This window comes from Pogoniulus pusillus, chromosome Z (genome assembly GCF_015220805.1).
Source record: "Pogoniulus pusillus isolate bPogPus1 chromosome Z, bPogPus1.pri, whole genome shotgun sequence".
In the NCBI taxonomy this organism is placed as follows: Eukaryota; Metazoa; Chordata; class Aves; order Piciformes; family Lybiidae; genus Pogoniulus; species Pogoniulus pusillus.
Window position 1 is genome coordinate 75,271,667 of NC_087309.1, and position 14,726 is coordinate 75,286,392.

Below are 14,726 nucleotides of genomic sequence, written 5' to 3' on the forward strand. Positions count from 1 at the left end.
GAACATAAATACAGATAACAGAGTCGCTCTCTGGGCTTTGTGGGCTGCACTTCTCTCTCTAACCTAACCTGCCATCTGTGTGACTAATCCATCTGCTTCCTAACCCCGTGGCTAACCCTCCAAGCTACCTTGAGCACAAGGCAAAGTCTTGGGTAAGGTAGATGGGTGGGAGGAAGGCAGAAGGGTGGTTGAGAGCCCCTCCTGGGGACTCAGGTTTCAGGGAGGGGAGTTGTGTTTCTGTATGACTTTTCAACTCGTATATTTCTGTATATATTGTAAATATCTGCTTGTATATTGTGCTAAGCTGTAAATACAAAGCTTCATTCAATTACCAGAGCCACTGAGTCTAGTATGGGTAGTTTTCCAAAGTGGGTGGGGAGGGGGGGCAGGTAACACCCAAAACATCACACTCTCCAGCCATCTCTTACTATCCATAAAACTTCATGGAATAACACATTTCAGGAAATTCAAAGACAGCTAAATGTGGAAAGCTGTACCTGCTCATCCCTTTGTCTCCATGCTTGCCAATTTTCTTCCTGAGAGTCTTTCTGCATTGCAGCATGCAGTTTTTGTTCATGTTGAGACAGACAGCCTCCATGTGAGGACTTCTGAGGAATCTTTTTAAAAGCAAGGTTTCTGAGCTGAAAAACAACTTTAATATTAATGAAAATTCTGACAAGTATACAGAAACAGCTCTAATGGACTAAAAAAAGGCGTTCATATACATGTGTAAACAAACATACATGTGCTTTACCTTGTGTAGTTTGGAATACATTTTTGGTTACAGCACGCAATATGATGGAAAACTGAGGGTGAAAAAGATCACTAAGAAATAACAAAAACTAATAGAAAAATGTATGTTATTTTTCAACTGAAATTAAGGCCATGAATCTGAAAAACATAACTCTGTTGAACAGATTTCATGCTGGATTAGGTGCAATGCTGTGCTCACATCTGACTCAAATAACTTAAGTACAATGCCAAAGAAAAGGTGTTATACACATATTTGGCATCAGCAAACACAACTAGAGGTTCAGGTAGGAAAAACAATGTAGACATTGTAGTTTGTCTACAAACTAAAGCTGGTCTCATTCTAGGAACCTGAAATAAGAATTATTTTTAATCAGTGCACCATATGGACACAAGAGTGTCATCTCAAACATACCTTATGTAATCGTACAATTTAATAGTGAACAAATAACCTGCAAATATGGGATTTGAAAGATTCACTGCTCAAACTTAAATATAAACTGGCATTCTCCTCCTTAAGTTGAGTGAAAATAAAGGCACCAATAAAATCCACTACGAATTTAAAGAAAGGAATTTACTTAACATAAAGGCTCTTGGAAGGGGAAAAGAAGCTATTGTCAAATGAAAGGTGAAACAAAAAGAAACAAAGTACAACACCAGTGTCCTCCTGAATGTGTTTATCAACTGTCATGACTCCTTAAAATGGCAGCTCACCTTAAAGCTATATAAAAATCAGACAATAAAGAAGATACTTCACAGCGGTTTTCCTTTCCCTCCAAAGAGACCCTTGCCATACTACCTTTTGCTGTGCTACTGTCTCTAACCCCTTCTCACTTCTTCAGATTACAGTGCTGGCAAAGAACACTTAGCACAGACTGAGTGCAGCATAATTACAGTGGTGCACAGTCACAGACACAGTAGATGCTGGGGTAAAGAAAATCAGTCACAGAATCATTGAATGTTAGAGGTTAGAAGGGACCTCCAGAGATCATCAAGTCCAACCCCCCTTGCTAGGAGCAAGATCACTTAGAGCAGTCTGCACAGGAATGCATTCAGGCAGGTTTCGAAAGCCTCCAGAGAAGGAGCTCTTATTTGCCTCTCTATCACTGCAAGACTAAAGAGCATTTCCACACACATAAATTTCTGGAAATACATGCAATGCATGTGTATGCACACCATTATTTTGATGCCATTAAAAGTTTTTATGCTGTTAAGCCAGCATGCAGAAACACCAGGATATGCTTATTGAAAACTTAAACTTCAATATAAAAAGAACACCAGCAACACAGAAAAACCATAAATAAACCACTCTGCATCACGACAACTGCTAACATTCCAAATAGCATAAATTTAGTAGATATTAAAAGAAAAAAAAGAGATTAATTGGGGGAGTTTTGTTTTACATGCTAAATTTGTACAGTTTTAGGCAGTAAGATTATCTTAGATCTGTTGTCAAAACCACAGCAATCTACAATTCCAGTTCCCAGAATCTTGGAAAAATGTTTTCAGTACCAATTCTTAATTTTCATTTCATTTGAGGTTTAAGAATCACAGTGTCAGGAAATCACCACTGTTGTTCTCTCTGTCCCACAACCAACAGGAAATAGATAATAATAAAAGGAGGTGAGTAGGACTGTGAACTTAATAGATTAAGGAGGTGGTGTAATGGATAAATCTTAAAATTAAAATTTAGGACATTAGATTTTAAAGCTTTTCAAACAGAGTAATTAGCCCTGCCTCTTATTAAGAAAAAAACAAAACAAAACAAAACAAAACCAAAACAATCAAACAAACAAAATAAAAAACTCACAAAACAAAAACAAAAACAAAGCTTGAAACTCCCTTTGAATTTTAACATTCTGGCTGCCCATACACACAACTCTGACTACCTACAAACCTCTGGAAACAAGTTGCTTCCTATCAGTCACTTGTAAGAATGGTCACACCCTTCATCCAAAAAATCAATTATTCAGGAGGTGCTGTCAAAAAAGTAAACCAGCAATTTATTCTCATTGAAAACTTTCAATTTGAATAATTTTATACTTTTATATAAGAAGTTCTTAATACAGCAAAACTAAAAAATGCAGTCTCTGTGACTAAGTGTCCTTTGTTAAAAAAAAAAAAAGCCAACAAAAAACTGACCATGACTTGTCATGGACACCAAAAAATCAGTCATCATGTAACAACCTTACTATTGAAAATACAATCCCTTTACCTCATTGGCCTCACTCTGCTGCTGTTCTCTCTTTTTTCTCCTTTTCTTTTTTTTTTTCTCATTTGTAGGTGATCTTCCCCCACAGGCCTGAAATTTTCTGGCACCTCGGCTATTTCTTCCTTTTCCATGCTCTGAATCAGTATCACTTTCAACTTGCAGTAAAGCAAAACGAGATGCAGTGGTAGGAACTGAATTGATTACAGTAGATGCCATTGCCACATCTGAAATTCAGCTGAGCTGGCTTCTTTTTAGTTACTGGGCATCCTACAAAAGTAGCACAAAAATAAGAATGAACACAGTGTTCAACCAAACAATCAGCAATTCATCTGTGAGTTGCATGGGTAGTATAAAAATAACCACCTTGCCTCCCATGCTCAGTATTATGTCTGTTTTTCACAAAGTTGCATTAAGTATTCAAACAAGAACTACAAAGGAAAAGAATAATCTATAACACCAAAGTTGTTTTAGTCTAACACATGCGGCCCTGAGAGATTTCCATTTGATTGTGAAAACAAGTCTAAGGGTCTGAAAGAAGTCAACCTTCAGGATTTGAAGGGGAAAAAGGAAATAAACTAAAAAACAAATGGGAATAGAGCAGTGCTCTAAAACTGATCCAGACTACATTCTTGAAGCCTGGCAAACATATGGTTTGTTAAAGAAGTCACTAGATACTATGCATACAGGCTTCAGCCTGGTGAGCTGAAAAACTCTAGCACTGTGGCTGGTACTGTTTGCAAATAGTAGGCACATGTGGTATCGGCTGGGGGCAGGGCAGAACTGCAAAGCACATTTATGCCTTCAATGTGTAACAAATGTGTGTACCCAGTTCAAAAGTACAAGTCATTGTAGTAGTTTGAGGGGTCCCAGGTCCCCCTTAAACAAAACCACAGGGACAGAGGCTCATCCCAGGGGGATGGACCTGCCCACCCCGAGATACTGTAATATTGTTATTCTATTCCCTTTTCAGTATCACAGCTTAAAAGAGAGTGCTTAGCTGCACTTCTTCCCCTTCCCATCCCTGTCTTTCTCCACTTCTCCAAGGAGCATGTGCTCTTATTTTATGGTCTGTGGGGGATTTGGGGGGCCACTGAGGCCTCGTAGGCCCAACTTGGGGGGATCAGTTTCAACCTGCCTTAGAGGCTGACTGGGAGGTCAAAGGGGTGGAGGATTCTAGAAGACCAGTTTGGGCTTAGTGGATTTTATACTTATTTACTCATTCTCCCTGATTACCTTTTATATATATATATGCTCTTATAAACAGAATTTCTCTCTGAACTTCCAATCAGTGTAGAGTGTCCTCATTCTTACTCCTAAAAATGGGTAACAGTCGATTCTGTTCTCCAGAACTGGGTGAGCTCACAGCCCAAACTGGAACAATCATTTATCTAGTTTAAAACTTAACCAAATACTCTTATGCCAAAAATTTAGCTGCAGTTTTTCTTTGCAAAGTTTAGTGAATTAGGTGATGATTCAAAGCGATGTTGTTTCATCAACGACTGTTAGTTTCATAGAAAACATCTAGCTATATCATTGTACTATGATAGAGAGGTGTAGTGAAAATAAGACACACTTTTCTGAAAGCTGTTTCAAAGGAATCCCAACAGTTTGGCATATGTGGACTTAAGTTGAATGTCTGCTTAGGTGGTCTACAAATGTGTTGCTTGTTAGCTACTATTACAGAAGAACATGAGGATCATAGAAACATTTCTGTTGGAAAAGACCCTCATGATCACCAAGTCCAATGGATATCCCTACTCTACAACGTTCACCCCTAAACCATATCCCTCAAACGACCTGCAAACACATCCAGGGTTGGTGACTCAACCACCTCCCTGGGCAGCCCATTCCAATGCCTGACCACTCTGTGAAAAATGTTTCCTCATGTCCAGTCTAAACCTATCCAGTGAAGCTTGAGGCCAGTCCCTCTTGTTCTACTGCTATTCACCTGTGAGAAGAGACCAGCACCAACCTCTCCACAATGTCTTTTCAGGTAGCTGTAGACAGTGATGAGGTCTCCCCTCAGCCTCCTCTTCCTCATACCAAACAGCCCCAGCTCCTTCAGTCACACTTCATCACATTTAATCTTCAGGCCCTTTGCCAGTTTCACTGCCCTCCTCTACCCTCGCTCCAGCACCTCAACATCCCTCTTGTATTGAGGTGCCCAAAACTGAGCACAATACTTGAGGTGTGCATCCAGAGAAATCAAGAGACTGCTTTTACCACTTAAGTCTAGACTTCCTTTATAGAACCTGTACAGCTGTCCTAAGGGCAAGACACACCAATACAAAGGAAAGCTATGTTACCAATGGTACGGCAAATGGTCACCACTGTGACCACTGCCCAAATGAATGATTAAAAAGGAGTATTATCTTTTATTTTGCACATAAAAGAGACTGAGCAAATGAGACTTCCGTATTCAAGTTTACCAAAGAAAATGAGTGAACAGGACTCTTCTCTCACAGAAGTTACTCTACTGTTTCTCCCCCAAAACAGAAACAAAGCCAACTGTATGAAGCTACTGTATCCTAAGAATAAAACAAACCTAATACTACATTGTACATCTACCTGAAGGTGATGTTCAGACTCACTGATCAGACTACAACTACAGACCTAAAAAGAAAAAAATCCTAAGCAATCAGTATCCGATATTCTGAATTACTCAATAACAGGCTAAGCTAGAATTTTTTGTGTGCATCATTTAAAATGCCTTTTAATACTCAATAATTATAGTTCCTCTGCTTAAGAACTACATCAGAGAGATATTGTGTTCTTACTGGTTTAAGATGCAGCAAATCAAAACCTGAAACTCAGAGAAAAGAGTAAAGATTTATCTTCATTAAAAAAAAAAAAAAGAACAAACAACAAAACAAAACCAACAAACAGCACCAAAGCTAAGAACTGTTACACTACAACATGAACTCACAACACTGGACACTGCTTTTGGCATTACAATAGACCAAAACAGTCTTTAGCACTGGAAGCTTGTGAACTCTATACTGCATTTGGTTTCTTAAAAAATTAGTGTTTTACTAGTCTAGTCAGCCAATAGCTTGGCATTGCTAGTCTCTGACTCGTCTACTGGGATATATTTGGGTTTTCATAGAAACAGCACAATGCAGGCTTTATTAAAGTTGTCAGCTACTAAGGGTGTCACTTTTTTTTCTGTACAATGTGAAAACACTGCATATTTTCAAGCTGCAGTGATAGCAGCTAGATACTTTTAAAATACAATTTCAGAGAAAACATTACAAAAGCACAATTATTTGTCACTCTAAACACAAGATAAAGGAAGATTGAAAAACGGTAGGACTTAGCCATAGCAGCTGAAACAGTATCACTTGAAAAATGAAATACAACTTGAAATACAACAATAACAAAACAGGTATACTCTGCCTGTTCAACTGTAGCTAGTGTAGCACATTAAGAAGGTACTATCCACAGAATTCTGCTGTTATGTGTCACAGAAATACTTTAGTAACAATATGTAATCAATTTATTGAGGTTCATTGCTGAACTACATGTGTTTCCACAGGGAAAAAAATAAAAAGGATAGAAATGAGCTTGTAGAGTTAACTGCAAACCTGGACTCCAGCAAAGCCTTTGACACTGTCTGCCACAGGAAGCTCCTAGCCAAGCTGGCAGCTCATGGTTTGGACAGATTCACTCTGTGCTGGATCAGGAACTGGCTGGATGGCAGAGCTCAGAGAGTGGTGGTGAATGGTGCCACATCCAGTTGGCAGCTGTCACTAGTGGTGTTCCCCAGGGATCAGTGCTGGGCCCAGTCCTGTTCAATATCTTTATTGATGATCTGGACGAGGGGATTGAGTCCAGCATCAGTAAGTTTGCAGATGACACCAAGCTAGGAGCAGGTGTTGATCTGTTGGAAGGTAGGAGAGCCCTGCAGAGGGACCTGGACAGGCTGGATGGGTGGGCAGAGGCCAACAGGGTGAGATTTAGCAAGGCCAAGTGCAGGGTTCTGCACTTTGGCCACAACAACCCCAAGCAGCACTACAGGCTGGGGACTGAGTGGCTGAGGAGCAGCCAGGACCTGAGGGTACTGGCAGATAGTAGGCTGAAGATGAGCCAGCAGTGTGCCTAGGTGGCCAAAAGAGCCAATGGCATCCTGGCCTGCATCAGGAACAGTGTGGCCAGTAGGACAAGGGAGGTTATTCTTCCCCTGTACTCAACACTGGTCAGACCATACCTTGAGTACTGTGTCCAGTTCTGGGCCCCTCAATTCAAGAAGGATGTTGAGGTGCTGGAGCATGTCCAGAGAAGGGCAACAAAGCTGGTGAGGGGCCTGGAGCACAAATCCTATGAGGAGAGGTTGAGGGAGCTGGGGTTGTTTAGCCTGGAGAAGAGGAGGCTCAGGGGTGATCTTACTACTGTCTACAACTACCTGAAGGGGCATTGTAGCCAGGTGGGGGGTGGCCTCTTCTCCCAGGTAACCAGCAGTAGAACAAGAGGACACAGTCTCAAGTTGTGCCAGGGTAGGTATAGGCTGGATGTTAGGAAGAAGCTCTTCACAGAGAGAGTGATTTGCCATTGCAATGGGCTGCCCAGGGGGTGGTGGAGGCACCGTCCCTAGAGGTCTTCAAGAAAAGACTGGATGAGGCACTTAGTGCCGTGGTCTAGTTGACTGGATAGGGCTGGGTGATAGGTTGGACTGGATGATCTTGGAGGTCTCTTCCAACCTGGTTGATTCTATGATTCTATGAGATTGCACATTATTTTTCAGTTAAGCCTTGAAGAGATGTAAACATTGCTAACTCAGTTAGTAGGACATTTCAGTACAGCTATTCATGTTACTGCAAGATCTAATCATCCTACTTCTGCAATACCTAAAAGACAGGTCCAGTGATATACTGAGGCTTACTGCCATGACACACTTCACATTTTAATACCACACTAAAATTCTGACAGCCAAATTTTACCAAGTATCTAATAATTCAGCTGCGAGATTTGACTCCTCTCCATGAGGAAACCGATGGACTGATCTCAAAAGATTTCAGCTAAACACAGGTGCTTGCCACTCCTTTTACAAAATTATTTTTCTGCTATAAATGAGATAATTTCTGTGGTTATTTATTATGATAGATATGGGCAGTCTTATAAAAATAAAGTATTGATATTCTAGAGCTAAAGACTGTGCTCAGAGGCTTTTTGATCACACATATTAAAAAAAAAAAGAAAGGCATTCAAATACTAAAAAGTTTTGTAATTCCACCTATTAAACAAAGATCTAAAAATTAATTTCTCCTTTACAGTGGTTTCAAGAGTTTGGCTGTCTGAGAAATGTTATGTATTCATAACCACCAGTTGGACAAAGCCCATCCAAATTCAAGACAACTCCTTTCCTTTCCTGGAGTACAGTGAAAAATCTCTAAGAGGTGTACAAGGAAGGAAGTGTGCTTATGGCATCTACTCAGATCATGAATACTTCAAGTGAGATTGTGAGGTAAAACAAGCACAACCCCCAAAATATCAGTACTTGCAAGTGTTTCCACGTGTGTCATGCACTAGTGCTAGTCATACAATAATCAATTCTCCATTGTTATAAGATCACTGACCGATTTAGAACTGCAGTATCACTATGGCGTCGATAAACAGGTGTCACCAATAAATTACTACATTTCAAACTGTTCTGCAAATCACTAGCAGACTACTAGCTCAACTGTTTCCAACTATAAAGTTTATGAGTACCTAAAACCAAAATTACTTTTCAGATTTGAGGTATCAGTATGATAGGCATGATACACCATACAATTTTGAGGCCACATACAAGCATCTGTTATGGCTCACAAGTACTAATTATTCTGGTGCTCTGTTCATTCCTAAGTAACACTCTTCTATGAACCATGTCAGACTAAATGAAGAGATATACATTAAATCATGATGGTTCAACTTAAGAAACAGGTAATGTGTTGCTTCAGCATATCTGATATGGTGATTTGTAAACACAAAGTGTCATCATTTTTTTAAAGAGAGATGACAGAGAATAAACTCTAAAATCAAACTGGACAGAAAATACAGAATTATATTTAGAGAGAGAGAGAAATACAGTGATAGACATTACAAAGCAATTATCATGGCAAACCCCCTTGAAGTTTTCCCCATCCCCAAAAAACTAAATCTACATTCCCCAGTGCTCCAATCCTCCCCCCTCCCCAACGCCTCTGCCATCCAAGAGGCCTACTGCTTACATGATTCCCGGTAAATTGGCTCCCACCACACACACAGGGCAGGAGGAGGAGGAAAGGAGCCCGAACTGACCTTGTTGTGAGTCTATAAAGAGATAGCAGAATTATGGGATTGAGTAACAATCTTGTAGTCCCCAGAAAATTTTTTAACCCTATAGCCTCAACCTGGGACACTACCCTACCTTAAGTTCTCAGTAAACAAGACATATTTAGAAAGTTAAGCTGTGATACGACTGAAAAGAAATGCATCTTTTTAACTTAAGTTCCCTGAAGGGTACTAACCATACTTAGAAACATAAGACACATCAATGCCCTCAGGAGCTCCAATCTCATTTTAGATGTGGTGTAACAAAGTAATAACGAGTAACACAATCATCTGCTGTTACCATAATTTGAAATCTCTTTTCTATTAGTTACTTATATTTACCCACACCTTGCAGGTGAAATAGCTTTTGAAATACTTCAGGTTTAAAAGCTCTACCACAAACTACTCGGTATGTATGCTCACAAGAGTTCAGTACACAAGCACATTTTGTTTGAGCATCAGAGTTACCACTGAGCTGGCAAGTGTTCATGCACCTCTATGAAGGGAGCAATACATCACAACCTTTAAGTAACTATGAAAGAACTACACAGCTTGATGGCTCTACTGTTTCAAAGAAAATGTGCTGAAGAGCCAAAACCATAATCCATTTCCTATTTAACCACTTTCTTTGTCTAATAACTTACAAAAAAGTGCCTTTTGAAAAATATGAAAACAGAGTATTGCCATGCTTCTTCCTACATAAATTCTACTTGTTTCTACCACTAAAATACATATTTGTGGCCTTCTACAAACACATATAAAAAAACTTTCTTAGCAAGCACCTGAAGTATTGAACAAATTCAGTGCTTCCTTTTAAGACTGAAATAACATTAAAATACACAATATACACTTCTAAATGAGAGAACATGTTATTCCCTCCTGGCACTGATCAACCTTTGCACCTTCGCATGTTACACATTGGGCTTTGCTTGTTCATACAACTACCATGGCAAGTTCAGTCTACTTTTTCCTACTGATGCATTTACAGGAATTTTGCACAGGAAGCCCTCCCAATTCAACAAGCTCTCTCCATCTATGCCATCTTATCAAAAGCTGTTCAACTGCTCTAAATCCTTAAAATTACTTAAAATCAAGTCATCAGCTCATCATTGAGTTTCACAAGTAAGTTTATAATCAAAAGAAACCTAGAAAACACACCTCTCAGAAAAGAACCAATCTGGGTCAGAAATCTCTTTGAGACTTACAGCACTGGCACACACAACAGGCCTAAAACCCATGGCAGACAAAGGACCTTGCACAGTCTAGAAAGGGAATATGGTGAACTTACCACTGTGCTTTGGGGAAATTAATGTTTTTGTGGAAGAAAGACTTTGAAAATATTTTTTAAACTCCCTGAAATGCAAAAGTGACCAGGAAAGTCTGACTTCAGATTGAAAAAACCCAACTTGAAAGTCTGACTTGAGATTGAGCTTAGGCTACTGCCCTGCTTTTCTTCCCACGGTTCACGTTCTCATCCCAAAACAAAACAAACACAAACCAAAACAAACCCCAAAGCTCTGAAGTTGCAAACTCCTATCTAACAAACTCTGATACTTCATACTAAATTTACTACGAGTGACTAACGCAGAAGACTTTGTCTTCTTTCATACCAACCCATATTAGTAGTAACCTTTAGATACCAATGCCTATTAATAACGACAAATAACATGTTCAGTAAATAGAGTGCTCCAGCGACACTCTGCATTCTAATCACGATCCTTACGTCTGTAGTTGATTGTTTAACTACCGCACCTCTCTCCAAAGCACGGGGCCCAGAAGGCGTGAGACCTCCTGTGGCACTGAAAATGAACAGGCAGATTCCCTTCTGGGCAGAGGCGCCGTATTCCCGCGCCACGCCGACACCCTCCCCAGCCCCCAGGTCCGAGCACAGGGTGACTACGCCCGTGTCACACGCGAGAACAAGCAGCCCGACACGTTCACCGCTCGTAGGAGGCTGGAGAGAACGGAGGCTTCGTACGTAACGGCGAAAGCGGCAGACAAGTAGGAGCGACGGATTTCAGCTGGGGCAGTTGCGTCTCTGCGGCAAGGAGCCAGCCTGGCTCTCACGGCTGCCGAGGCGCTCCCACTGCTCGCGGAGAAGCCGCTGCAGGGCCGACACCTGCCGTGGCCCGAGCGGAAGGAGAGAATATTAAGACAGGGTCCTCGATGGACGTCCTCCTTTCCCGCTGCGGCAGGCCTACGAGCAGCGCAGGGCACGTCAAGACGGCACTGAGCTGCGAAGGGTCAGCTGATAGGACCGAGAGGCAGCGGAGGAAAGTGGAGCGGGCGCCCCCGGGTGACACTCACTCCGGTCCTGGCGGCAAGGAAAGGAAAAGAGAACAGCGGAGAGCCGCTGCGCCGCTCTCCCGGGGCCGGCGGCTAGTAACGGGCAGTGAGGGCGGGAGCCGCAGCCGCGGACCGGCGGTTAGCGTGCGTCCCGCGCCCGCCGGTTGGCTGGGCACCGGGGCCCGCGCTGCGCAGCAGCAGCGTTACGACGGCAGCTCGGTCGCCGCCGGCCGCTACGGGGTCCTGCCGGGACCAAAACAACGCCAGGGCGAGAGGCGGTCGCTCACGAGCCGAGGCGTAGAGCAGAGCGGCTGGCACTGCCCGGCGTGCAGCGCGGAAGTGCACCGGCCGGCCGCGGCGCGGCGCCGCAGGTCGGGGCGAGTTGGGATGCGCTGTAATACAAACGGGGCTGCGCGGAATCGCGGCTCCTTCGGGGCACAGGTGCGCTACAGCTGCTGCTGGTGAGTGGGGCCTTCGCCGCCCCTTACCAGGGTGCTCGTCTGGCCACGCGTTCGGGAGGCGAGCAGCGCTCGGCCCCTGGCCGTGGTCGGGCTTGCAAAGCGAGGAGCGGGATGAAGGGGACTGCGAGAGTGAGTTCTGAGATACACGACTGGGTGGCTGAAAACAGAAGCCGGCTGAGGGCGCCTGGTGCTTCTGGTCCTCCCAAACCGCAGAACATCCCACCTGTGCCAGCCTGACGAAAGCCGCAGTGTCTCTTCGAGCTGCCTTGAAGTGCTGCTCTTCACGGGCACTGGCAGCCTGCGCCGGCCGCTCGGGAACGAACAGCATGGAAAGCTGGCACGCTACCAGAGGTTTTTCCATCTGCGGCAAATGACGCCACTGTGCGAAGTAACTTGTTTCTGTTTATAGCTTTTTTTACTAGAAACAAAAGGTAGTTTATATATACGCTAATATTAAACCCAACAGTAAAGACTCAGTACTTCCATGACAGTAAAAGCAATCAAGCTCAATACGAAAACAATCAAAAAGGACCCCAATCCTTACCTCACAAATCAGATGAACAGTAGGTAGTCGTTATGTATAGATAACACTGTCATTTGACATTAAGTGGCTTACCTCACTAGAACTAAGTATTCTGCTATTTACTCAGAAATCTTTTCAATGTGCTACAGGACAGTAGGTCCATTTATCATGGTAACAACGGCGTTTCTATAATGTACTTCTTACCTATAGCCATACATGTTATATACCAGGGCTTGCTAGACAACAGTAGAGAGCTAAGACTCTAAGACAACTTTTCCAACAAACGACTGGGTGAAGACCACTACTAAAAGAGAAATTGTGTTGCTTTTGGTGCTGCCACTTTTTACAGAGGACAGTTACAGTTAGAACCGTTAATTTAATTGAAAAGCCTTCAAGTCTGTGCAGCTGATAAGCTTATGCTGTCCTCTTACATAAAAAAGATTGCTTTTTCATCATGAATGCACAACCAATAACATAGGGGAAAAGGATATAGAATCATAGAATCAACCAGGTTGGAAAAGACCTCCAAGATCATCCAGTCCAACCTGTCACCCATCCCTATTAAATCAACTAGATCATGAAACTAAGTGCCTCATCCAGACTTTTTTTGAACACTTCCAGGGACGGTGACTCGACCACCTCCCTGGGCAGCCCATTCCAATGTCAATCACTCTCTCTGGGAAGAACTTCCTCCTAACATCCAGCCTAGACCTCCCCTGGCACAACTTGAGACTGTGTCCCCTTGTTCTATTGCTGGTTGCCTGGGAGAAGGCACCAACCCCCATCTAGGTACAGCCTCCCTTCAGGTAGTTGTAGAGAGCTATGAGGTCACCCCTGAGCCTCCTCCAGGCTAAACAACCACAGCTCCATCGGCCTCTTCTCACAGGGCATGTGTTCCAGGCCCCTTACCAGCTCTGGACCCTCACCCTTCTCTGGACATGATGAAGTATCTCAACATCTCCCTAGAAATGAGGAGTCCAGAACTTGACACAGCAGTTCAGAGCAAATTACTCCCCAACAGAGGAAGAGTTACTGGCAACCTATGAAGGAGTGAAAGCAGCTTCTGAAGTGATTGGAACTGAGTCACAATTACTTTTAGCTCCTAGACTGCCAGTTCTTAACTGGATGTTCAAAGGCAAAGGTTCATCACCGCATCATGCCACAGATGCAACCTGATCTAAGTGGATGGCTTTGATAACCCAACGAGCATGAATGGGTAATCTTGATCGACCTGGTCTGGTGGAGGTGATCACCAACTGGCCGGAAGGCACAGACTGTACCAGACCTCCAGAGGAGAAAATACCCGTGCTGAGGAAGCTCCTCCCTATGATGATCTCTCTGATCAGGAAAGGAACTATGCTTTGTTCACAGATGGTTCCTATTGCCTTGTTAGGAACAAGTGAAGATGGAAATCAGCAGTCCGGAGCAGTGTGGAGTCTCCTGGATATCCAGGAGAGTTCCTGAAGCAAGAGATGGAGGTGAATCCCATCAATTTGCTGAAGTAAAAGCTGTAAAACTTGGCGTTTGATGTGGCTAAATGTGAAAATTGACCTATTCTTCACCTCTACACCTTACAAATGGCAGCCAATGCTCTATGGGGTTGGCTAAAGGACTGGAAGAAGAATGGTTGGCAGAGGAAAGGAAAGCCTATTTGGTGTGCTGATCTATGGCAGGACATTGATGCACGGCTGGAGAGAACTCCAGTGAAGGTGCGGCACGTAGATGCACACATGCCTAAGAACAGAGCTGCTGAGGAACATCAACATAACCGGAAGGCAGATCAAGCTGCCGGAATTTCTCAAGTTGATACAAACTCTGATCTTTGCCCTGATTGGAAGCACCAAGGTGAACTGCTTGGTGGGCCCATGATTCATCTGGACATCATGCCAGGGATGTAACCTACTGATGGGCTTGCGATAGGTCAGTTGACTTATCCATGGATGCTATCACCCAAGTCATACATGACTGTGACATTTGTGCTGCTAGAAAGCAGGCTAAGCAAACCAAGCCCTTATGGTTGTTGTGAAGGGGGATTTCTCTATTCCTCCCTTATTAGGGGGAGGTGAGAAATTAATTTGAGGTGGTATTAATTTATTAAATTATTTGTTAAAATTAATATTTACAAATTCGTGCCAACCCCAACCACTATGCAATTAAGTATAGTTCTATTGCAAATTTATGAAAACAATTAAGATATGATATATCT

The 14,726-nt window shown here is 42.8% G+C and overlaps 1 protein-coding gene across 5 annotated transcripts in view; it reads right to left on the bottom strand.

The window, feature by feature from the left end:
* GKAP1 (G kinase anchoring protein 1) overlaps positions 1–11,884 on the bottom strand; it is a 32,212-nt gene extending 20,328 nt beyond the window's left edge. Inside the window, exons 1-4 of one of the 5 annotated variants that reach the window (XM_064139975.1) lie at positions 11,003–11,884; positions 9,169–9,250; positions 2,966–3,229; positions 498–641 (exon numbers count right to left, since the gene is read on the bottom strand). In XM_064139975.1, the coding sequence (XP_063996045.1) occupies positions 498–641; positions 2,966–3,178 (357 nt within the window). In that variant the 5' untranslated portion in view covers positions 3,179–3,229; positions 9,169–9,250; positions 11,003–11,884. Of the gene's footprint in view, positions 1–497; positions 642–2,965; positions 3,230–9,168; positions 9,251–10,973 lie in introns of all 5 variants that reach the window. The other 4 variants (XM_064139973.1, XM_064139971.1, XM_064139972.1 and 1 more) reach the window with 4 other exon arrangements.
* Positions 11,885–14,726: the final 2,842 nt, after the last annotated feature.